Source organism: Tachyglossus aculeatus, chromosome X1, assembly GCF_015852505.1.
Source record: "Tachyglossus aculeatus isolate mTacAcu1 chromosome X1, mTacAcu1.pri, whole genome shotgun sequence".
Lineage (NCBI taxonomy): Eukaryota > Metazoa > Chordata > Mammalia > Monotremata > Tachyglossidae > Tachyglossus > Tachyglossus aculeatus.
This window is the reverse complement of record NC_052101.1, coordinates 121,478,605-121,504,756: the sequence shown is the minus strand read 5'-3', so window position 1 is coordinate 121,504,756 and position 26,152 is coordinate 121,478,605. Positions and strand designations below refer to the sequence as shown.

The 26,152-nt window shown below is 46.1% G+C and overlaps 1 protein-coding gene across 1 annotated transcript in view; it reads right to left on the bottom strand.

Annotated features, from left to right (window-relative positions):
* SLC25A42 (solute carrier family 25 member 42) overlaps positions 1-26,152 on the bottom strand; it is a 79,122-nt gene that overhangs the window by 40,554 nt on the left and 12,416 nt on the right. Inside the window, exons 2-5 of the mRNA XM_038771806.1 lie at positions 21,785-21,958; positions 21,678-21,702; positions 19,623-19,678; positions 18,901-18,955 (exon numbers count right to left, since the gene is read on the bottom strand). Of these exons, the coding sequence (XP_038627734.1) occupies positions 18,901-18,955; positions 19,623-19,678; positions 21,678-21,702; positions 21,785-21,958 (310 nt within the window). The remainder of the gene's footprint in view (positions 1-18,900; positions 18,956-19,622; positions 19,679-21,677; positions 21,703-21,784; positions 21,959-26,152) is intronic.

The window sequence follows — 26,152 nt, the reverse complement described above, 5'->3', positions numbered from 1 at the left end:
TTTGGCGGGGGCACCGCAAACTGAGGCTGCCGCAGCACACTCCGAGCTGGGAAATCCCTGAGATTTCCCAGTTGTTTTGCCCGATAACTGAAATTGGGGTAAAGTGTGATCACCCAGAAAGGTCACAAAAAATGTTACATTACAGTCAATTCATTTCAGATGAGAGGTGAATGCCTTCCCTCTTGGGAAAAAAAAAAAAAAGATTTACATTGACTTATGGAAGAAGCCAGTGTTCTGATCCAGTGATTACAGAATAGCTTTAGAATGCTTGTATTTTTCTAACTCACACTTCTGTCCTACTTGACTTGGGATCTTTATAAAGACCGCTAAAGCCCCTTTGTGAAGACCAACAGATAGCTTATCCCAAAGTAATTGGTACCTGTTTTTCTTCAAACAAAAACCCCTTTTATATGGACTCTTTAAAAGAGTTTGGCAAGGTACTCAATTAAACTTCGTCCGATTGTTGAAACTAACTGAACTTGTCCGTTAAGATGGAAATTCTTGAGGCAAATTTCCCTCCAAGGAAAGAATAGACCCTTTTCAAGCCCTTCGGGTCCCTTTTCTTTTATATTTAACCTTCATTCTGTGACGCAGGAACAATTCTTATTGAGTAGGTAGCCGTTTTGTCCATGAGAGTGGCCTACTCAACCCAAAGACTCGAAGTTCGAAGCAGAAATAAGGTGAGCAGATCCTTGGGGGCCCAGAGTGGGATGGGGCTGAAAAGTGTGGGTAAGGCAAAGAGTGTGAAGCGGGGGAGCAACTGAAGGGATGGAGGAAGAGTGAAGGGAGAGCTGGTGAGGGGAGTCTGGAAGAATGAGTTTTGCTGGGGAGAACAGGGAGTCAGCCACCACTCTGGAGATTCCCAAAGAACATTTAGACATTCCCCCCGTGATTCCATCTGCTCCCGGCCTGGAGGTCCTGGAATTCCCATCAGCAAGTGGACAAGCCCACTCCAATAAGGCAACGGTAACATCTGGACTGCAAGATCCTTGTGGGTAATAATAATAATAACAATTATGGTATTTGTTAAGCGCGTACTATGTGCCGAGCACTGTTCTAAGCGCTGGGGTAGATACAAGGTAATCAGGTTGTCCCATGTGGGATAGAGCACAGGCTTCGGAGTTAGGAGGTCATGGGTTCTAACCTGCTTCCGCCACTTGTCTGCTGTGTGACCTTGGGCAAATCACTTCACTTCCCTGGGCCTCAGTTACCTCATTCATTCAATCGTATTTATTGAGCGCTTACTGTGTGCAGAGCACTGTACTAAGCGCTTGGGAAGTACAAGTTATCTGCAAAATGGGGACCGTGAGCCCCACGTGGGACAGGGACTGTGTCCAACCTGATTTGCTTGTACCCACCCCAGCGCTTAGTACAGTGCCTGGCACTTAGTTAAGCGCTTAACAAATACCATTATTATCATTATTAGTAGTTGTAGTAGTAGTATTAATCCCCATTTTACAGATGAGGGAAGAGAGGCACGGAGAAGTGAAGTGGCTTGCCCAAGGTCACCCAGCTGCTCGGCCTCTCCCTCCTCTTCGCTGGTGGCCACAGCAAGTGGTCCAAGCTAGCTCTCTTCCTCCCTTCAAGGCCCTACTGAGAGCTCACCTACTTCAGGAGGCCTTCCCAGACTGAGCCCCTTCCTTCCTCTCCCCCTCATCCCCCTCTCCATCCCCTCACATCTTACCTCCTTCCCTTCCCCACAGCACCTGTATATATGTATATATGTTTGTACATATCTGTTACTCTATTTATTTATTTTAATTGTACATATCTATTCTATTTATTTTATTTTGTTAGTATGTTTGGTTTTGTTCTCTGTCTCCCCCTTTTAGACTGTGAGCCCACTGTTGGGTAGGGACTGTCTCTATATGTTGCCAACTTGTACTTCCCAAGCGCTTAGTACAGTAAGCGCTCAATAAATATGATTGATGATGATGATGATGATGATGGTCCACATGGACCTCCTTTTGGCCCCTCCTGGGAGTTGCTGGTTTGGCCAGCTACGTCGAGAACTCCCAACAGGCCAGGATGGCGAGCTCTAACGGGACCGCATTGCTGCGACACTTGCCGCTAACAAATTAGGCTATCAGTCATTCAGTGGCATTTACTGAGCACTTACAATGTGCAGAGCACTGACTAAGGGCTTGGGAGAGTACAATATAACAGAATTAGTGGACACGAGAAGCAGTGTGATTTAGTGGAGAGAGCCCGGGCCTGGGAATCAGGAGGACCTGGGTTCTAATCCCGGTTAGGCCACTTGTCTGCTCGGGTAAGTCACTTAGTTTCTCTGGGCCTGTTACTTCATCAGTAAAATTCATTCATTCATTCACTCATTCAATCGTATTTATTGAGCGCTTACGGTGTGCAGAGCACTGTACTAAGCGTTCAGGATTAAGGATTAAATGAGGATTAAGACTGTCGGCCCTATGTGGGAAGGGGACTGTGTTCAACCTGATTAGCTTGTCTCTAACCCAGCGCTTAGTACAGTGTCTGGCACATAGGAAGCACTTAAGAAATACCACAATTATTATTATTACTGAGCATTCACTGTGCGCAGAGCACCACGCTAAGTAAGCACTGCCATGGCAACTCCCCCCACCCCAGGCCGAAGGAGGACCCTAATAAGCCTACTCTGAGCCAGTCCGGTGATCGGACTTCCACCCCTCAAAAATGGGATGTTGTTTACCTTCCTCTCACATGCGCGCTTCATTCTAATGCTAATGGGATTGCTATAAAGTGCACTTATACATCATCTAATGGTCCCTTCACTCCCGGAAATTCATTTTAAAGTTCAACCTCAAATTCATCAACTCCAAAGTGCAAGGCAAATGCACCTTTGAACTCCCACCAGAAAACAATTCATTTGTTTTTAAACATCAGAATGATCACCCAGTTCTCAATGGGTCACCCTCAGCTGCACACTGGTATTTGGAGATGAAAGGATAAGTGCTCCCCACACTTCGCAGAAAACAAAACAGAACCCCAACGTAACAAGAGAAATAGCCGAAGCCCAAATAGCCAAAGGAGACGAAACCCACCACAGAGTTAAGAGTGAAGAGCCACCCGCATTTCTTATCTCTCACCAAATTTGGACTCTTTCCCAAAGGAGGCCCCGGCCGAGCCCGGGAACCGGGAAGGAACCGTGCCAAGTCTCCTGCGCCACTCAGCCAAGCGAACACCCTGCAACAGTTGGACGACACTTGTGCTGCCCTCAAAATGGCTGATTCCACAAGTCCTTCGAATGGTGGAAAACCTCACTGGAGGTGGGATGTGTTCCGCCCAGGTTATATTTGCGCTCTAACTTAGCAGCGGCTAATTACCAATTTCTCAGTGGGAAATGTTATACATATTTTGATTTTCCTTCTAGGGTATCAGTAGGAAGGGACGGCTGAGAGGCGGAGGGATTCCAGGAAAAGTGACCGGCCCTCCAGAAGACCAGCCTGGAGATTTGGGGATGAGGTAGGCCGGTTCATGCCCTCCCTCTGGCCCATCCGCCAAGCTAGCTCTCTTCCTCCCTTCAAGGCCCTGCTGAGAGCTCCCCTTCTCCAGGAGGCCTTCCCAGACTGAGCCCCTTCCTTCCTCTCCCCCTCGTCCCCCTCTCCATCCCCCCATCTTACCTCCCTCCCTTCCCCACAGCACCTGTATATATGTATATATGTTTGTACATATTTTTTTACTCTATTTATTTATTTAATTTATTTGTACAGATCTATTCTATTTATTTTATTTTGTTAGTATGTTTGGTTTTGTTCTCTGTCTCCCCCTTTTAGACTGTGAGCCCACTGTTGGGTAGGGACCGTCTCTCTATGTCGCCAATTTGTACTTCCCAAGCGCTTAGTACAGTGCTCTGCACATAGTAAGCGCTCCATAAATACGATTGATGATGATGATGGTTGGCATCACCGAGAACTCGAGGGGCCTCACGGTAGGACGGTGCTTGTGGAGAGGAGGCAGAGGCCCATGTGATTTCACCCGCAATGCGCCAGAAGGGCGGCATAATGTAATGACATAATAAACACCATTTTACAGAAGCCCATCTCAGCCCCCCCACCCCAGTGCTAGGGCATTTCTCTGGGCTCCCCCCTGCCCCACCCCTCACGACTTGCTCCAGAGCTTCTGTGCTCCCCTTCTTTGGCCCCGCTGATGCAAAAAAACCCTGCAGCTGGATCCAAGGCCGGGGGGAGGCCGGGGAAGCCACATGGCCTAGTGGATGGAACACGGACCTGGGACCCAGAAGGAGCTATGTCCTAATCCAGGCTCTGCCACTTGTCTGCTGTGTGACCTTGGGCAAGTCACATCACTTCTCTATGCCTCAGTTACTTCATCTGTAAAACAGGGATTAAGACGGTGAGCCCCATGTGGGACAAGAACTGTGTCCAAATTGATCAGCTTGTATCTACCCCGGGTGCTTAGAACGGTGCCTGGCATATAGTAAGCACTTAACAAACACTATAAAAAAAAAAAAGAGGCCAGGATGCTTCAAATTAAAACGCTGGGCACACGGGCATCCACTGCCACGTCTGTAGCGGACAGGGGACAGATCCGCTGGAAACCCGACTATCCAGAGGAAAAATCAAACAAATAGCCACCCTGCTTTGACAGGCAAATGGAGAGGCTCCATAAAGTAGAAAATTGGGCAGGAAGCCAAATCATTCAAAGAAATAGTATGTTTGTTTAGGAATACGATTAGAAAAGTGCAAGCCAGGAGGGAGGTGGAACTAGCACAAGACATTAAAGGTAACAAAAAACATTCTTAATTACTACGCAAGAGAGGGGGAATGGAGAAAATGTCAACCTCTCTAATAGTCAGGAATGGAATGCTGATTATAGATGATTGAAAAGGCAGGGGCTTTTAATGGCTTTTTCCCCACTTTTATCTTTACAAAAAGATCAAATGTGAACATTTGACTGATGCATGCTTCATTTGAAATGGAGGGTTGGAAAGTCAAATTAGAATACATAAAATACTGTTAGAGAGTATTTTTAAAAATTGGATGTATTTACATTAGCTGGGCCTGGTGACATCAGTCCCAGGGCACTTAAGGAACTGGCAGCTGTTACTGCAGAACTAATAGCTATTATTTCTGAGAATTCATGGAAGTTGGGAGAAGTTCCTGGGGACTGGAAAAGGGCAAATGCTGCACCCATCTTTTTTTTAAAAAAAGGGAAATGGAAAATCCTCATAAAGTACAGACTGGTAGGCTCTAAATTGGCACCTGGGAAGACAAACACATTTTCAAACAATTTGCAATCACTTAGAAGAGCACAATCAAGCCGTGGCATTAGGCCTATACGAAGTACTTAAGAGAATACAACGGTAGCAAGACACATGGTCTGTGCCCTCAAGGGCCTTAAAAATTAACGGGGAAGACAGCAAATATTATTTACAGAGAGTAAAAGCTGGAGGCAGAATAAGGATAAAGCGGGAAGCAGTGCAAATACATCAGGATGAAACGGCTGAACAAATAAGCGAATGTACAGCTATGCGTAGAGAAAATATCTAACAAGACCTATATACGTCAGTGCTGAGGAAAGAAAGAAAATGCACATGTTTTAAGGGGAGGTTGGGCTGATGCCACTGAAGTGACTGGGGGCTGGGGTGTGGATTAATGGGGGAAGACTTCTTGGAGGAGGTGGTGCAAAAAAGAAGCAGCGGGGCTTAGTGGAAAGAGCACGGGCTTGGGAGCCAGAGGACATGGGTTCTAATCCCGCCTCCATCACTTGTCTGCTATGTGACCTTGGGCAAGTCACTTCACTTCTCTGTGCCTCAGTTACCTCATCTGTAAAGTGGGGCTTAAAAGTGGGAGCCCCACGTGGGCTACCTCAGCGCTTAGAACAGTGCTTAGCACATAGTAAGCGCTTAACAAATACCATCATTATTATTATTATTATTTCAGGAGGGCCTTAAAGATGAGGAAGGCTATGGTTCGATGATTTGCGGGGCGGAGGGGGCGGGGGAGTTCCAGTATGGGGAAACCGCATCAGAGAGGAAATAAAGGCAGTCGAGTCAAGAGTGAGGTACAGTCAGAAGATGAGCGTGGGTGGGGCGAAGAGTATGAGTTGGGGTGTAGTGGATGAAGATACTAGGAAGAACCCAATGTGGTTTTCTGACGCTCAAACCAGGCAGACGGATGAAATCTTCTCTGCTGAGCGACACACCACATAGATAAAAGGAAAGTGTGTAATCTACATTCAGGAAAGCTTTTGATTCCCTCCCACGTGGCACCCTTATTGACAAACTGAGAAATATGGTCTTGCTCTTATTACTTAAGCTCTTTGAGAGTGGGGATCATGTCTACTAACTCTCTTGTCCTTTCCCAAGCACTCAATATAGTGCTCTGCACAGAGTGACGGTTCAATAAATACTACAGACTGATTCCTTGAGGGTCAATGGCTTTGTGTTAAACTGAGGGAGATGCATTATTAACAATAATAATAATTGTGGTATTTGTTAAGAGCTTACTCTATGCCACGCACTGTACCAAGTGCTGGGGTAGATACAAGCAAATCGGGTTGAAGGCAGTCCCCGTCCCATATGGGGCTTACAGTCTCAATCCCCATTTTACAGATGAGGTAACTAAAGCACAGAGAAGTAAAGTGACTTGTTCAAGGTCACACAGCGGACAAGGGGCAGAGGTGGGATTAGAACCCATGACCGTCTGATTCCCAGGTCTGCGCCCTAGCCACTACACCATGCTGCTTCTGCAGCACGGAGAGGCGTCCTGCATGGATCAGTCTTGGAGTCAATTCTAGACTGTAAGCTTGTCTCCAGACTGTACGCTCATTACGGACAGGGAACGTGTCCACTGATTCTGTTGCACTGTACTCTCTCAAGCGCTTAGTACAGTGCTCTGCACATAGTAGGTCAATCGTCTTTACCGAGCACTTACTATGTGCAAGGCACTGTACTAAGAGCATGGGAGAGTGTAATATAACAACGGACACATTCCCCGCCCACAGTGAGCTTACAGTCTAAGGGGGAAACATGTATTAATATAAATAAGTAAAATTACAGATATGTGCATAAGTGCTGTGGGGCTTGGAGGGGGGATGAATACAGGGAGCGGTGCTCAATTAATACGACTAATTGATTCACTGAATTATATTCGATATCTTTATTGAGACCTTGGATGAAGAAATGGAGAGGGTGCTCACCACGCTTAAAACCTAAACTGAGTGGGGGAAGAATTTTCTACCTGGAAAATTTTCCAATTTTCTCATTGGAAAAAAAAATCTTACAAAAATAGGATGGAATTCGATAAGGATCAGTGCAAAGAAAACCCAAAATATATAGATACAGAATGGGGGAAGACCATCTGGATAGAAAAAGACCTGAGGGTTATAAGATTAGCTCGTGGGCAGGGAACGCATCTACCAACTCTCCGAAATGCTTAATACAGTGCTCTGCACACTGTAAGCGCTCAGTAAATACCATTGATTGAATGACCGATAAGCTGACCACAAAACAAAATCAAGTTGGCTTCCTTTGGAGAACAACGGATGAGCCAACAGACCTCACCTGATTAAAAGGGCCCACGTCTGAAAGTCAAGAGAACCGTGTTCTTGAGTCAGCTCTGCCACTGAGCTGCTACTGTGTGACCTTAAGCAAGTCACTTAACCTCCCCGTAACGATTTCCTCATTGTGAAAAATGGGGATGACGACACTTGCTCTCCCTCCTCCTCCTCACACCGTGAGCCCCACGTGGGCCAGGAACTGCGTCCGATCTGATTATCTTGTATCCACCCATTTGCTTAAGTATAATGCTTAGCCCAGAGTCACCGCTTAATACCATAATTAAATGAGTAATTGGTGGAAAAGTCAGCCTGCCACTGGAATGGTTAAACAGACCGAGCATATGAAGGTTTGTAGGGGCAGGTGCTGACCGGGTCGCCACGTTCACTGATGACTGAAGAAGAGGAAATGAACTCACAGAAAGGGATTTGAAATCAGCCTTGAGAGGTCATCTACTACAGCCCCCTGCCTCCAGACAGATTAAAGACTACGTCATCCTGGGCAGACTATTGTCTTTTCTTAAAGATCACAAGGGATAGAGACTCCACAGCCTTTCTTGGTAGCCTGTCCCAGTATTTTCTCCATTTTTTTTTAATGTCCATCTATTTTCTTGTGTTTGTTCTCCAGGACATATAGAACCGGCAGGAAACTGCCCCACGAAATCCTTCCCACATATTTAAAGGAAAGCAATAAAGTCATCTCCTAGCCATCCCTTCTTCAGGCTAAATGACCTCAATTCCTTTAACTTTTTCTCACACTACCTATTTCTATTTCCTTTAAATTTAACCTGATGATCTCAATCAATTAAATGCATGTACTGAACGCTTACTGTGTGCAAAGGACTATATTAAGCACTTGGGAGAGAATACAGTAGAATCGGTAGCCACGTTCTCTGCCCCTTCCTTCCTCTCCCCCTCGCCCCCCCTCCATCCCCCCCATCTTACCTCCTTCCCTTCCCCACAGCACCTGTATATATGTATACATGTTTGTACATATTTATTACTCTATTTATTTATTTATTTATTTTACTTGTGCATATCTATTCTATTTATTTTATTTTGTTAGTATGTTTGGTTTTGTTCTCTGTCTCCCCCTTTTAGACTGTGAGCCCACTGTTGGGTAGGGACTGTCTCTATATGTTGCCCATTTGTACTTCCCAAGTGCTTAGTACAGTGCTTTGCACATAGTAAGCGCTCAATAAATACGATTGATGATGATGATGATGCCCACAAGCAGCAGAGACTAGAGAGGCAGGCAGACATTACAATAAATTACGGAGAAGTACACGAATGCTGTAGGGCTGAGGATTTGGTGAAATAGGGTATAATCCAAGTAGAGAAGAAGCGTGGCTTAGTGGAAAGAGCCTGGGCTTAATAGTCAGAGGTCGTGGGTTCTAATCCCGGCTCCGCCACTTATCAACTGTGTGACTTTGGGCAAGTCACTTAACTTCTCTGTGCCTCAGTTACCTCATCTGTAAAATGGGGATTAAGACTGTGAGCCCCTCGTGGGACAACCCGATTACCTTGTATCTACCCCAGCGCTTAGAACAGTGCTTGGCACATAGTAAGCGCTTAAATACCATCACCATCATCAATCCGAGTACAAGGGCAATGCAGCGGCTCTAGACTGTAAGCCCGTTGTGGGCAGGGACTGTCTCCCTTTATTGTTGAATTGTACTTTCCAAGCACTTAGTACAGTGCTCTGCACACAGTAAGCGCTCAGTAAATACGAATGGATGATGCAGAAGGGAGAGGGAGTAGGGGAAATTTGAGCTTAGTAGTGGAAGGCCTCTTGGAGGAGATGTGATTTTAATAAGGCTTTGAAAGTGGGAGCAAGGTGGCTACTTGTTTTGTTTTGTTGTCTGTCTCCCCCTTCTAGACTGTGAGCCCGTTGTTGGGTGGGGACCGTCTCTCCGTGTTGCCGATTTGTACTTTCTAAGCGCTCAGTACAGTGCTCTGTACACAGTAAGCGCTCTATATGATTGAATGAACGAAGGGGGAGGGAGTTCCAGGTCAGAGGCAGGACGGGGTGAGGGGTCGGAGGCAAGATAGGCGAGATCGAGGTACAGGAGGTTGGCGTCAGAAGAGCAAAGTGAACAGGCGGGGCTGTAGTAGGAAATCAGAACGGTAATTTAGGAGGATTGGAGGGGGAAATGTGATTGAGTGCTTGAAAGCCATTGTAAGGAGTTTCTGTTGGATGTGAAGATCTGTTTAATTTCTGTGCAGTATCCTAAAAACTAGGCACCAGTGGGGAAAAAGTGGATTTTTTTTAATGGTATTTGTTAAGCGTTTACTATGTGCCAGGCACTGTACCAAGCAGTAGGGCCCACGTCATCCCCCGGGCCTGGAATGCCCTCCCTCTGCCCATCCGCCAAGCTAGCTCTCTTCCTCCATTCAAGGCCCTGCTGAGAGCTCACCTCCTCCAGGAGGCCTTCCCAGACTGAGCCCCTTCCTTCCTCTCCCCCTCGTCCCCCTCTCCATCCCCCCATCTTACCTCCTTCCCTTCCCCACAGCACCTGTATATATGTATATATGTTTGTACATATTTATTACTCTGTTTATTTATTTATTTATTTTATTTGTACATATCTATTCTATTTATTTTATTTTGCTAGTATGTTTGGTTTTGTTCTCTGTCTCCCCCTTTTAGACTGTGAGCCCACTGTTGGATAGGGACTGTCTCTATATGTTGCCAATTTGTACTTCCCAAGCGCTTAGTACAGTGCTCTGCACATAGTAAGCGCCCAATAAATACGATTGATGATGATGATGATGATACAAGCTAATCAGGTTGGACACAGTCCATGTCAATCAATCAACTGTATTTACTGAGCACTTACTATATGCAGCACTGTACTAAGCGCTTGGGAGAGTACAACAGAGCTGGTAGACACATTCCCTGCCCACAACGAGCTTAGAGTCTAGAGGGGGAGACGGACATCAATATAAATAAATAAATTGCAGATATGTACGTAAGTGCTGTGGGGCTGAGGGAGGGTGAATAAAGGGAGCAAATCAGGGTGACAGAGAAGGGAGGGGGGAAAAGGGGAAATGAGGAAATTATGGTATTTGTTAAGTGCTTACTATGTGTTAAGCACTGTTCTAAGCATTGGGGTAGATACGGGGGAATCAGATTGGACACAGTCCCTGTCCCACATGAGGCTCACACTCTTAATCCCCATTTTACAGATTAGGATTAGAACCCATGACCTCTGACTCCCAAGCTTGTGCTATTGCCACTATGCCATGCTGCTTTCTCGTCTTAATCTCCATTTTACAGATGAGGCAACTGAGGCACGGAGAATAATAATAATAATAATGATGGCATTTATTAAGCGCTTGCTACATGCACAGCACTGTTCTAAGCGCTGGGGAGGATACAGGGTGATCAGGTTGTCCCACGTGGGGCTCACAGTCTTCATCCCCATTTTACAGATGAGGTAACTGAGGCCCAGAGAAGGTAAGTGACTTGCCCAAGGTCACACAGCAGACAAGTGGCAGAGCCAGGATTGGATTTTCTTGCTCTAACTTTTCTCGTACCCCATAAAAGCTGAAAGGGATTTCTTTCAAAATTATTCCATCTGTGGCACAAGGCACGTATTCTGTTTGCTTCACCTCAGGGTTGAAGATGTTCCAAGTTTGGTAATTGGAGCAGTTTTACTTCAGGATTTCTTTTTAGTGTGTGTTGCGAGCAGCGGGCATTTTTATACCATCAGTTAACACCACTTCCTCTGATCTCACCAGATACATGTACTTTATGATTCCCGGTGTTATTGATTGAAAATGTTCATTCCTTGATCCTCAGGAGACTCTCCGAATGGTGGTTTCGGGCAGAGAGGGTAATTTTTCATCTAATGCATTATTCCATAGGAAAAACTCCAGTCAATCATTAATAGTATTTATTGAGCACCTACTTTGGGCTGAGTACTGTACTAAGTAAGCATTTGGGAAAAAAAACAGGGCTAACAGATATGGTCCCTGCTTTGAAGGAGCTATAATCTAAAGGGGAAGACAATGTTCATTCATTCAATCGTATTTATTGAGTGCTGTGTGCAGAGCACTGTACTAAGCGCTTGGGAAGTACAAGTTGGCAACATCTAGAGACGGCCCCTACCCAACAACAGGCTCACAGTTTATGAAACATATCTTAGCAATTTCTATCAATTTTTATCTGAAATGCATGTAGCCTATGCAAAGATGTAATTTTTCTTTTTTTAAGCACCTCAATCTTTCTAAGGGCTTAGTAGAGTGCTCTGCACACAGTAAGTGCTCAATAAATACCATTGATTGATTCTAAAAAGATACTATTAAAATATACTAATGCTGAAACACAGGGACCTTCGGATTAAATAGAAATTTTGGTTTGTTAAGTAGTTTAATTTCTTTTTGAAAATGAAAGCTTTTCATAATCCTTTTTTATAGCCTCCTGTGGCCTAGCAACGCAGTTCTAGCATTCTCCACTTCAGCATTTTGGGAATATTAAGATATTTTTCTCACATTTCAATGGCCTGGGTTACAAACACTTTGCTTCAGCATCCTCCATTAATAATGATGACAATCGCAGAACTGTTTCAGGGAATTTCACCAAAATTTTGTATGAAAATCTTTAGACCCAGTTAGATGGAGACTAAAGAAAAAATGGGGCTTGGCTTTGAAGTAAAAGAGAGGGGAAACTCTACAAAAGCGTTCTCAATATAGGATTGCAATCAATAGTATTTACTGAGCACTTACTGTGTGCAGAGCACTGTACTAAACCCTTGGGAGAGTACAATATAGTTCGTAAACTTGATTCCTGCCAGGGAGGAATTTACAATGGAAGTGGGAGGAGGCATACAGTGAATAAAAAATTACAGATAAGGAAACAATAGGATGCTCAGGTGATATAGGGGAGAAAGGGGGTGTGTGTGAGAGATTAATCGGGGAAGAACTCATTTGCTCCCATGACTTCTCTACCATTTATATGAGGATGATTCCCAAATCTAGCCCTGAACTCTCTCTTTCTCTGCAGTCTCCTAATTTCCTCCTGCCTTCAGGATATCTCCAGCTGGATGTCCCACCGGCAACTCAAATTTCAACCTGTCAGTCAGTCAATCATATTTATTGAACGCTTACTGTGTGCAGAGCACCGTACTAAGTGCTTGGGAGAGTACAACAGACACATTCCAAAACGCAACTCTTCCTCTTCCACCCAAACCCTGTCCTCTCCCTGACTTTCTCACCACTGGAGACAGCCCCACCATCCTCCCAGTCTCGCATGCCCATTACCTTGGCGCTATCCTCGACTCATACCTCTCATTCAACCCACATATTCAATCTGTCACCAAATCCCGGCAGGTCAGTTCAACCTTCGTGACATGGCTAAAATCCACTTTCCTCTCCATCCAAACTGCTACCTCGTTAATCCAAGCACTTCTCCTATCCTGCCTTGATTACCGCAGCAGCCTCCTCGCTGAGCTCCCTGCCTCCCATCTCCCCCCACTTCTGCTGCCCGCACCATTTTTCTACAAAAACACTCAGGCCTCGTTCAGTGGCAGCCCATCCACTCCTGCATCAAACGGAAACCCTTTACTCAATCGCCTGGCCCCCTCCTACCTTACCTGCCTGATTTCTTACTACAATCCAGCCCACACACTTCAATCCTCTGCCAAACTACTCACTATACCTCGATCTCATCCATCTCGCCACCAGCCCCTTGCCCAAGTCCTGCCTCTGGCCTGGAATGCCCTCCCGCTTCATATCTGATGATCATTCTCCCCACCTTCAAAGTCTTATTGAAAGTGCATCCCCTCCAAGGCACCTTCCTCAACTAGGGTCTCATTTCCTCTTCTCTCACCCCTGTCCGTGTTGCCCTTGCACTTGAATTTTCACCCTTCCCTCAGCACTTATGTACATATCCGTAATGTACTTATATTAACGACTGTCTACCCCTCTAAGCTTGTTGTGGGCAGGGACCGTATCTACCGTATTGCACTCTCCCAAGTCCTCTGCCCATGGTAACTGCTCAATAAATACGGTTGGTTGACTGGAACGCTTGCAGGTATGATTTCAGAAGGGCCTGGCGTCAAACACTCAATGGTATCTATTGAACGCTTACTGTGTGCCAAGCACTGTGCTGGGCAACTAGGAGAGAACAATAGAATTGACAGACATACGCCCACAAGGAGCTCTCCCGATCTAGAGGGGGAGACTGACATTAAAATAAATTACTGATAGAGGAATGGGAAAGTAGACTAGGGGAAAAGCAGTCGGCTTCCAGATGTGAGGAGGGAGTTCCTGGAGGGCTGAGCGAGACGAGAACGAGGCCCGGTGAATAGGTTGGCTTGAGAGGAATGGATCAAGTGAGTTGGGGTGTTGTGGGAGAAAAGCAGGGATAAATTGAGGGGAGAGAGATGAGTGCCTTAAAGCCACTGGTCAGGAGTTTCTGCTTAAGGCGGAGAGGAATGGGCTATATTGGAGGTTTTTGAGGAATGGTGAGATGTGTGGGGAATGTCATAAGAAAATGAGTTCTAATCAATGGTATTGAGCACTATTTATTTTAAATGGTGTGCGTTAATGTGTCAAGTACTGTTCTAAGTGCTGGGGTACATACAAGTTTATCACATAGGACGCAGTCCCTGTCCCACACGGGGCTCAGTCTAAATCGGAGGGAGGAGGATTTAACCGCCATTTTACAGAAGAGTTAACTGAGGCACAGTGAAGTTAAGTGACTTACCCAAGGTCACACGGCAACTGGGATTAGAACCCAGGTCCTCTGACTTCCAGGGCTTTGCTCTTCCCACTAGGCCATGCTGCTTCTATGCCCAGATCCCTGTACTAAGCACTTGGGAAGTTACTGTACAACAGAATTAGCAAGCATGTTTCCTGCCCACAGAGAGCTTACAGTCTAGGGAGGGAGAGAGATATTAAAATAAATTACAGATAGGGGAAATGGAAGAGAGTAAGGACATGTACCTAGATAATACGTGACTAGGGTTTAGGGTTTGAGGGATAATTGTTGGCAAAATCCCTGAATGTCTGGCACCATTTAGGGCACCTATCAGAACTGATGTATGGTGTTTTTCACTGGAAATATGTTTGAACTGCAATAAACTCAGACATATAAATTTAGGTAACAACGAAAGCATGGTTCTTATTTGTAGACAACAAGGACATGGGTGGATTAGGAACAAACTTAGAATTTAGGCAGAACTGAATTTGCTAGGTGACATCAGGATATGTGAGGCCTAAAATGAAATGATTGTGCTTTGTGCTTGGTTATAGTTAGGCATAACAAAACATACTCCAGTAGAGGAGTCGGGGGGCCTAAAGTGGCACTTCAGGGGAAATGCTTGTACTTTGCTAAATCTAGGTAGAACAATACAAAATGATAGGCAAGGGCTTTTTACGAGGCAACTTTGAGACAAAGTTTGTACTTAACTGAAGGCAGGCATACAAATGCGGAAACAGAACATAATTTTTATTCAGAGAAAACATACTGTTGAAAACAGAAGGTTTATATTTGAGACTCCACATAAGTTTTAAGTTTTCCTTGCATTGCTGGAATATATCAGGCATGCTTTCTGTTTCTTTTGTATGGTATTTGTTAAGTGCTTCCTAGGTGCCAGGCACTGTACTAAGCGCTGGGGGAGATAGAAGATAATCCAGTTGGACACAGGCCCTGCCCCACACAGGGCTCACAGTCTAAGTCAGAAGGAGAACAGGTATTGCTACAAATTTCCACCGATAGTGACGTGTTCCTTATTTGTGACTTGTTCAAATTTATCTCCAATTTAAAAAGCCTGTAGAGTGCTAGCTCCTTTGTGAATACGATGCATGCTTTTGTCGTACTTTCCCAAGCACTTCTGGATAAATCCTTTACGCTGTTGTTTCCCTCATGTTTAATTCATTTTAATGTCTGCCTCCCCCACTAAACGCGTCTATAAATCAATCGTATTTATTGAGTGCTTACTGTGTGCAGAGCAGTGTACCAAGCGCTCGGGAGAGTACACTATAACAGAATTGGTAGACATGTTCCACGACCACAACGAGCTTACAGTCTAGAGGGGGAGACTGACATTAATATAAATAAATTATTCATTCGACCGTATTTATTGAGCACTTACTGTGCGCAGAGCACTACAAAGGCGTACGTAGATCCCGTGGGGCCGAGGGAGGGGTGAATAAAGGGTGCAAAGGATGACGCGGAAGGGAGTGGGAGTAGAGAAAATGAGGGCCTAGTCAGGGAAGGCCTCTTGGAGATGTGCCTTCAATAAGGCTTTGAAGATGAGGAGAGGGATCATCTGTGGATATGAAGAGGGAGGACACTCCAGGCCAGAGGAACCCATTGAACTGTATTATACACTTCCCAAAGCTCTTAATTCTCATTGTACACATAGTAGGTGCTCAAAATATACCACCGATGGATCATCTGCCTGAAGTAGGGAGCCACAAAAGATGATTTCTAGAGGTCTCTTCCAGTAATAAGATTCTATGAAATCTGGTACTGATTATCTTGACTGTGTTAGAGTTTTTTCAATCCACAGTGTTCATGAACCCCAAACCTTGCTTTACTTATAAAAGCAAAAAAAGAGAGAAAAAGAAAAAAATGCTAGGAAGGCTGAAAGAGATGGACTTAGTATGTGCTTAGGTATTTGTACCTACCCAATATTTATTAAGGCTAAGTAACTTTTAAACACATTTTTTGCAAGTGTTACACTCCTCTTTTCAAAACTGATGTCAATGAAGTCAACAGCCCTATGATAGTACAGGAGAACCGCCATGATTAAAAGGAAAGCATTCATTTTTAATTCAGGGAAGACATTAATGGGACTAATTTACAACCAATTTAAATTGCTAAGTACAAATATCTTCCCTGTCCTTTGTTATGGGGCAAGAGTAAAATATGAAGTTGTTGCATATTGAGCAGCCCAATCCTCTTAATGTAATAAGCCTACGGTATTATACAAGAAGTAGCTTCACATTACTAAGGATTCAGTGCTGACACCCAACACATATTCTCCCTGCCCCAGTGAGAAAGTGTTAGGGAAATAGCTTCACTCAGCAAATCAATCTGTATAAAATAGCTAATGAAAATATCAGTGCCTATTACACCAACCCCTGATTGATGTGGGGGGTGGGGGGACAGAGGACATCTAGATGTTCCACCAACAAAAATAAAATTTCCACCCATGATGGAATTTTCTAGCAGCCAGCAAAACTGCTCCAGCAATTGCTCTGTAGGTGAAACCAGTGTGTGCTCCACTCCTTCGTGATATAAAATTAGCAATGGAGAAAACAAGTAGCTTATTTGTTTTTATTAGTGAAATCCTAAGCGAGCACCTCATTTTTTCTTTTCGCTTTCACAGCTCATTTCTCTTTCAACCTTCGCTTCCTTCAGGCCCCTCTAAGAAGAGGTTAAGTTTTGCCCCTTGATTAAATTCAGTTAGATCTTCAGTGCTTCAAAGGTACACCTATCCTGCAAAATATCCTAGGGGGCAAGTACTTGGAAGCCTGCTGTGAAACGGTTTCAGTCATTTTCCAAAGAAAATATGAACTTTAAACCTATGATTTATAGTTCAGTGATGCTAGTTAAAATCAGCTTTTACCTGCTGAGTGGCAGGTTAAAGGGTAGCTATCAACACGGTCCTCTATGTGATAAAGTCCTGAGGCAAAAAGACACGCCAGAAGCAAAAGTGTCGCATTCAGCCGCCCAGAAAGGTTGTGGGTTAGCCTAATTGTTTTTTCTTCTTTGAAATGTTTTGAGAGTATTTTTCAGGGGAACACTAGCCTTAAATATGTTTTTCCATGCCTATATCTGGGCGGTAGGTCAGAAGCAGCAAGGTGGCTTAGTGAATAAAGCACGGGCCTAGAAGTCGGAGGATCTGGGTTCTAATCCCATCTCCAACACTTGTCTGCTTTGTGAACTTGGACAAGTCATTTCACTTCCCTGGACCTCATTTACCTCATCTGTAAAATAGGGATTGAGACTGTGAGCCCATGTGGGACAGGGACTGCGTCCAACCTGATTAGCTTGTATCTACATCAGCACGCAGCACAGTGCCGGCACAATAGGCACTTAAATACCATCAAGGAAAAAAAAAACTGAAAGATGAGGTCATTCGGAAGTGAATCTAACTGTCTGTTGCAGAAGAAGGGATTTGGGAGCAACAGTACCAAACCGCTTGCCCCCTGTACTCTCTGGTTCCGAGGCAAGGCTCTTCTTACCTGAAAAAAAAAACAAAAAACAAATGTGCCTGGAAGAGCCCTTTACTTGAATGAGTCCATGACAAACAGTGAAGAAAGTGAGAGGCAATGTGGTCTAGCGAATAGAGCCCAGACCTGAGAGCCAGAAGGAACTGGATTCTAATCCTGACTCCACCATGTCTGCTGTGTGACCTTTGGCAAGTCGCTTAAATTCTCTGTGCTCGGTTACCTCAGCTGTAAAATAGGGAATAAGATTGACATCCCCACATGGGACGTGGACTGTATCCAACCTAATTAGCTTGTATCTACCCCAGCGCTTTGTACAGTGCCTGGCACATAGTAATAACTTAAACACCATAAAAAGAGTGGTTGGGTAGTCTAGCGGAAAAAAAGCAGAGGCCGAGAAGCCCAAACTGCTGGGTTTTTTTTTTTTTTTGCTTACTTGCTGGGTTATCTTGAGTTTGTCCTTTTACCCCTTTGTCTTCAAAGTGTGTGTACTATGGACAGAGGTCATAGCATTTCAGGGATTATGTTTTGGCAAAGCCCTTTGGGATTCAGGAATGCGGGAGAGCTAAAGAAAACAGAGAAAAACCAGTAACTAATGAAAAATATATTTTTAAATGCGTCCAGTGTGGCTTGGATGAGTTACTGGACCGATTAACCATTTATGCTTATACAACAGTCTTTTGATTCCGCAAATACTGGCCAGCAAAGGAAACTGAGGTTGCCTTTCATTATCAATAGAATTCCCTGTACTATTACTGAGAAGTTAGCTTTATAAAGTTCTTCGATTGAAAAGCCTAGCAAAAATTCTTCAGTTAAATTTTCTTCTCAAATTTAGTCAAGCAATGGAAGGATATAGTGGGACTGAGATTTGAGACTGAATTATGTCCGTACAAGGTACAACTGTAGATTGTAATTTCCTTGTGGGTGGGGATCATGTCTCCCAACTTTTAGACTGTGAACCCCACAAGGGAGAAGGACCATGTCTAATTCCCAGTGCTTAGTAAAGTGGTCTGCAAACAGTAAGTACTTAAAAATTCTATTACTACTTTCCCAAGCATTTAGTACAGAGCTCTGCACACAGTCCTCAATAAATACCACTGAATGACTGAAATGTGAAGAATGGCTATCGAGCTGGCCTAAAACATGTTGCCCAGTTAGACAAAAAAAAAAAAAAACCAAACCCCTCAATGTCAAACAGACCTGAGTTTGACAGAAGTGGGCAGAAGTTCAAAGTGAAGGTGAAATGATCTTCCTCCTTGAGAATGCAACACGCAGGAATACTCTTACACCACCTCCTGCCAGAACATATATAAAGGGAGGTTATGAGGAAGTACTTTACTGCTCCTTACAGAAAAAAACTCCTTGTTAAAAAAAGTTCAGAGGAAAAAAAAAGTTGCTCATACTTCCCTAGCATGAACTTTGAACTTAAGGGTGGGTGGTTTGAAAGAAAAAAGAGCCAGTAAAGGCTCTAGGCAGATAACCCAAACAATAAGCGTGGCTTAGTGAAAAGAGCACAGGCTTGGGAGTCAGAGGACATGGGTTCTAAACCCGGCTCCTTCGCTTATCTGCTGTGTGACCTTGGGCAAGCCAGTTCGCTTCTCTGTGACTCAGTTACCTATCTGTAAAATGGGGATTAAGACAGTGAGCCCCACGAGGGACAACCTTGTAACCCTGTATTTACCTCAGTGTTTAGAACTGTGCTTGGCACATAGTAAGCGCTTAACATTATTATTATTATTACCCCAGTGTTTAGAACAGTGCTTGGCACTTAGTAAGCGCTTAACAAATACCATTATTACTAGCATTATTAGGCTCAAATTCTGTAGTTTACTGCAAAGTGGCTGAAGAAGGGTTCTGAAACACTGGCTCTCTTCACGGACGATGTCCCTTTCCACTCGGCTGGTTTTCCAGTCAAAACCCACCAATTTCAATTCTCCACAGGAAAAGCTTGGCGCGGTGATCGCGGACAGGGCTGTGGCTGCAGTCGCCCGCCCACGTCCGGGCCACAGCGGCCTTCCAAGCCTACGTACTCGGCACACGGTAAGCGCTCAATAAGGACGACCGAACGACTGGACACCAAGGTGCGTTCCTCTGCTGGGGGCTAACGGTTGTGGGGCAGCCGCGGTGGCCACAAGCCTTCTCGCCTTCCTCTCTGCGGGCCGTTCCTCTCTGACTGCTGCTGTCCTCCGCCTCTGGGTGACTGTTTTGAACTCCCCAAGGAGAGGCGTCCAGCAGCACGTGTCAAGGCGTCCAGCTCGCCCGGTCTCACACCCCCTTCCCATCTGCTTTCCCTGACTGGGATCGTGACCACGTCAGGATCTTCGGGAAGGGGAAGGGGGGGAGGGGGCCAGCCTGCAGAACAGACCCCCTTCCGTGCCCCAATCTTCTCTCTCTTTTGCCCTCCGATCCAAAAACCAAAAAAAAAAAAAAAAAAGGGCAGCCACCCGGCACATCTGGGGCAACTGTCATGTCCAGGCTCCCCTGGGCCTGGAATGCCCTCCCTCTGCCCATCCGCCAAACTAGCTCTCTTCCTCCCTTCAAGGCCCTGCTGAGAGCCCACCTCCTCCAGGAGGCCTTCCCAGACTGAGCCCCTTCCTTCCTCTCCCCCTCTCCCCATCTTACCTCCTTCCCTTCCCCACAGCACCTGTATATATGTATATATGTTTGTACATATTTATTACTCTATTGATTTATTTTACTTGTACATATCTATTCTATTTATTTTATTTTGTTAGTATGTTTGGTTTTGTTCTCCGTCTCCCCCTTTCAGACTGTGAGCCCAATGTTGGGTAGGGACTGTCTCTATATGTTGCCAACTTGTACTTCCCAAGCGCTTAGTACAGTGCTCTGCACACAGTAGGTGCTCAATAAATACGATTGATTGATTGATTGATATCTATTCTATTTATTTTGTTAGTACGTTTGGTTTTGTCCTCCGTCTCCCCCTTTTAGACTGTGAGCCCACTGTTGGGCAGGGACTGTCTCTATCTGTTGCCAACTTGGACTTCCCAAGCGCCTAGTCCAGTGCTCTGCACACAGTAAGCGCTCGATAAATACGACTGATTGATTGATATCTATTCTATTTATTTTATTTTGTTAGCACGTTTGGTTTTGTTCTCCGTCTCCCCCTTTTAGACTGTGAGCCCACTGTTGGGTAGGGACTGTCTCTATCTGCTGCCAACTTGGACTTCCCAAGCGCTTAGTAGAGTGCTCTGCACACAGTAAGCGCTCAATAAATACGATTGATTGATATCTATTCTATTTATTTTATTAGTACGTTTGGTGTTGTTCTCCGTCTCCCCCTTTTAGACTGTGAGCCCACTGTTGGGCAGGGACTGTCTCTATCTGTTGCCAACTTGGACTTCCCAAGCGCTTAGTAGAGTGCTCTGCACACAGTAAGCGCTCAATAAATACGATTGATTGATTGACTTCTATTCTATTTATTTTATTTTGTATGTTTGGTTTTGTTCTCCGTCTCCCCCTTTCAGACTGCGAGCCCACTGTTGGGTAGGGACTGTCTCTATCTGCTGCCAACTTGGACTTCCCAAGCGCTTAGTCCAGTGCTCTGCACACAGTAAGCGCTCGATAAATACGATTGATTGATTGATACCTATTCTATTTATTTTATTTTGTTAGACCGTGAGCCCACTGTTGGGCAGGGACTGTCTCTATCTGTTGCCAACTTGGACTTCCCAAGCGCTTAGTCCAGTGCTCTGCACACAGTAAGCGCTCAATAAAGACGATTGATGGATTGATGTCCGGCGGGGGAGGGGAGCAAGATCAGAAGGGGCCCTTCCCCGACCCCCAGATGGCGGGGAGATGAAAACACTTGCCAGGCCGCCGGGAGGGCGAGGCCGGGGGGGGAGTGGGGGACCCCCCACCTCCTGCAGAGAGGCTCCTCGCGGGTGAGGCCGGAGGTGGGGGGCCCGCCCCACAAAGTCGGGGGGGAAAGGGGCCCTCAGGCCTGTCACACTCACCCTCCGGCCGCCACCGTTCCTCGACCTGTCCGTCAGTCAGTCAGTCAGACCGTGTGAGGGGCCGCCCTCCTCCTCCTCCTTCTCCTCCGCCGCCTCGCCTCACGCACCGCGCGCCAGGGGCGGGGCGTCCCCGCGCCTCCCCGCCCCGATTGGCTGGGCCCCTCCCCCCCCGGCCGCGCGGCGACCAATGAAAACCCGGGATCCGGCCGGTCCGCGCGTCGGGACGGGGCAGCTGCGAGAGTGGAAGAAGGCCATTGGTAGGGCCGGTTTGACGGGCGTCCCTGGCGGCCAATCGCGGGGCTGAAGGCGGGGCCCGCGGAAAATCGGGGCGCCGGGCAAGCGAATAAGCGAGAGCCAGCCAGGCCCGGCCGATTCTCTTTTGCCGTGGCCTGTCCCCTCTTGCTACGTTTCGGCGGTAATGTTGCCAATTTATTTATTTTCCTTGTCCATATCTATTCTATTTATTTTATTTTGTTAGTATGTTTGGTTTTGTTCTCTGCCTCCCCCTTTTAGACTGTGAGCCCGCTGGTGGGTAGGGACTGTCTCTAGATGTTGCCAATTTGGACTTCCCAAGTGCTTAGTACAGTGCTCTGCGCATAGTAAGCGCTCAATAAATATGATTGATTGATTGTGAGCCCACTGTTGGGTAGGGACTGTCTCTAGATGTTGCCAATTTGGACTTCCCAAGCGCTTAGTACAGTGCTCTGCACACAGTAAGCACTCAATAAATATGATTGATTGATTGTGAGCCCACTGTTGGGTAGGGACTGTCTCTAGATGTTGCCAATTTGGACTTCCCAAGCGCTTAGTACAGTGCTCTGCACACAGTAAGCGCTCAATAAATATGATTGATTGATTGTGAGCCCACTGTTGGGTAGGGACTGTCTCTATATGTTGCCAATTTGGACTTCCCAAGCGCTTAGTACAGTGCTCTGCACATCATCATCATCATCAATCGTATTTATTGAGCGCTTACTATGTGCAGAGCACTGTACTAAGCGCTTGGGAAGTACAAATTGGCAACATATAGAGACAGTCCCTACCCAACAGTGGGCTCACAGTCTAAAAGGGGGAGACAGAACAAAACCAAACATACTAACAAAATAAAATAAATAGGATAGATATGTACAAATAAAATAAATAAATAAATAGAGTAATAAATATGTACAAACATATATACAGGTGCTGTGGGGAAGGGAAGGAGGTAAGATGGGGGGGATGGAGGGGGGAGCGCTCAATAAATACGATTGATGATAATGTGTTTGTGGTTTAATGCCGCCGGACGTCCTCTTGAGCCTTGAGTGGTTTTATTTTATTTTATAGTATTTATATTATTTTCTTTTGCTAGTACGTTTGGTTTTGTTCTCTGTCTCCCTTCTTCAATTGTATTTATTGAGCGCTTACTGTGTGCAGAGCACTGCACTAAGCGCTTGGGAAGTCCAAGTTGGCAACATATAGAGATGGTCCCTACCCAACAGCAGGCCCGCAGTCTATATGTTGCCAATTTGGACTTCCCAAGCGCTTAGTACAGTGCTCTGCATATAGTAAGCGCTCAATAAATACGATTGATGATAATGTGTTTGTGGTTTAATGCCGCCGGACGTCCTCTTGAGCCTTGAGCGGTTTTATTTTATTTTATAGTATTTATATTATTTTCTTTTGCTAGTACGTTTGGTTTTGTTCTCTGTCTCCCTTCTTCAATCGTATTTATTGAGCGCTTACTGTGTGCAGAGCGCTGCACTAAGCGCTTGGGAAGTCCAAGTTGGCAACATATAGAGACGGTCCCTACCCAACAGCAGGCTCGCAGTCTATATGTTGCCAATTTGGACTTCCCAAGCGCTTAGTACAGTGCTCTGCACATAGTAAGCGCTCAGTAAATACGATTGATGATAATGTGTTTGTGGTTTAATGCCGCCGGACGTCCTCTTGAGCCTTGAGCGGTTTTATTTTATTTTATAGTATTTATATTATTTTCTTTTGCTAGTACGTTTGGTTTTGTTCTCTGTCTCCCTTCTTCAGTCGTATTTATTGAGCGCTTACTGTGTGCAGAGCACTGCACTAAGCACTTGGGAAGTCCAAGTTGGCAACATATAGAGACGGTCCCTACCCAACAGCAGGCTCGCAGTCTATATGTTGCCAATTTGGACTTCCCAAGCGCTTAGTACAGTGCTCTGCACATAGTAAGCGCTCAATAAATACGATTGATCAATCAATCAATCAATCAATCGTATTTATTGAGCGCTTACTATGTGCAGAGCACTGTACTAAGCGCTTGGGAAGTACAAATTGGCATCACATAGAGACAGTCCCTACCCAACAGTGGGCTCACAGTCTAAAAGGGGGAGACAGAGAACAGAACCAAACATACCAACAAAATAAAATAAGTAGGATAGAAATGTACAAGTAAAATAAATAAATAAATAGATAAATAGAGTAATAAATATGTACAACCATATATACATATATACAGGTGCTGTGGGGAAGGGAAGGAGGTAAGACGGGAGGATGGAGAGGGGGACGAGGGGGAGAGGAAAGAAGGGGCTCAGTCTGGGAAGGCCTCCTGGAGGAGGTGAGCTCTCAGCAGGGCCTTGAAGGGAGGAAGAGAGCTAGCTTGGCGGATGGGCAGAGGGAGGGCATTCCAGGCCCGGGGGATGACGTGGCCCGGGGGTCGATGGCGGGACAGGCGAGAGCGAGGTACAGTGAGGAGATTAGTGGTGGAGGAGCGGAGGGTGCGGGCTGGGCAGTAGAAGGAGAGAAGGGAGGTGAGGTAGGAGGGGGCGAGGTGATGGAGAGCCTTGAAGCCCAGGGTGAGGAGTTTCTGCCTGATGCGCAGATTGATCGGTAGCCATTGGAGGTTTTTGAGGAGGGGAGTAATATGTCCAGAGCGTTTCTGGACAAAGATAATCCGGGCAGCAGCATGAAGTATGGATTGAAGTGGAGAGAGACACGAGGATGGGAGATCAGAGAGAAGGCTAGTGCAGTAGTCCAGACGGGATAGGATGAGAGCTTGAATTAGCAGGGTAGCGGTTTGGTTGGAGAGGAAAGGGCGGATCTTGGCAATGTTGCGGAGCTGAGACCGGCAGGTTTTGGTGACGGCTTGGATGTGAGGGGTGAATGAGAGAGCGGAGTCGAGGATGACACCAAGGTTGCGGGCTTGTGAGACGGGAAGGATGGTAGTGCCGTCAACAGAGATGGGAAAGTCAGGGAGAGGACAAGGTTTGGGAGGGAAGACAAGGAGCTCAGTCTTCGACATGTTGAGCTTTAGGTGGCGGGCGGACATCCAGATGGAGATGTCCTGAAGGCAGGAGGAGATGCGAGCCTGGAGGGAGGGGGAGAGAGCAGGGGCAGAGATGTAGATCTGGGTGTCATCAGCGTAGAGATGATAGTTGAAGCCGTGGGAGCGAATGAGGTCACCAAGGGAGTGAGTGTAGATTGAGAACAGAAGGGGACCAAGCACTGAACCTTGGGGAACCCCCACAGTAAGAGGATGGGAGGGGGAGGAGGAGCCTGCAAAAGAGACTGAGAAAGAACGACCGGAGAGATAAGAGGAGAACCAGGAGAGGACGGAGTCTGTGAAGCCAAGGTCAGATAACGTGTTGAGGAGAAGGGGGTGGTCCACAGTGTCAAAGGCAGCTGAGAGGTCGAGGAGGATTAGGACAGAGTATGAGCCGTTGGATTTGGCAAGCAGGAGGTCATTGGTGACCTTTGAGAGCGCAGTTTCCGTGGAATGAAGGGGACGGAAGCCAGACTGGAGGGGGTCGAGGAGAGAGTTGTTGTTGAGGAATTCTAGGCAGCGCGTGTAGACAACTCATTCAAGGAGTTTGGAAAGGAATGGTAGGAGGGATATGGGACGATAACTAGAAGGTGAGGTGGGGTCAAGAGAGGGTTTTTTTAGGATGGGAGAGACATGGGCATGTTTGAAGGCAGAGGGGAAGGAACCAGTGGAGAGTGAGCGGTTGAAGATGGAAGTTAAGGAGGGGAGAAGGGATGGAGCGAGAGATTTCATAAGATGAGAGGGAATGGGGTCAGAAGCACAGGTGGCCGGAGTAGCACTTGAGGGAGGAGAGTTCCTCTGAAGATACCGCTGGGAAGGATGGGAGAGTAGCGGAGAGTGTTGAGAGCCGGGGGGTTGGAGAAAGGGGGGAAGAGACTTTGGGGAGGTCGGACCTGATGGATTTAATTTTGTTAATGAAGTAGGAGGCCAGATCGTTGGGGGTGAGGGAAGGAGGAGGGGGAGGACCCGGGGGCCTGAGAAGGGAGTTGAATGTACGGAAGAGCTGGCGGGGGTGATGGGCATGGGTGTCAATAAGGGAGGAGAAATAGTTTTGTCTGGCAGAAGAGAGGGCTGAGTTAAGGCAGGAAAGGATAAACTTGAAGTGAACGAGGTTGGCATGGTGTTTAGACTTTCGCCAGCAGCGTTCGGCAGCTCGAGCATAAGAGCGAAGGAGGCGGACAGTGGCAGTGATCCAGGGCTG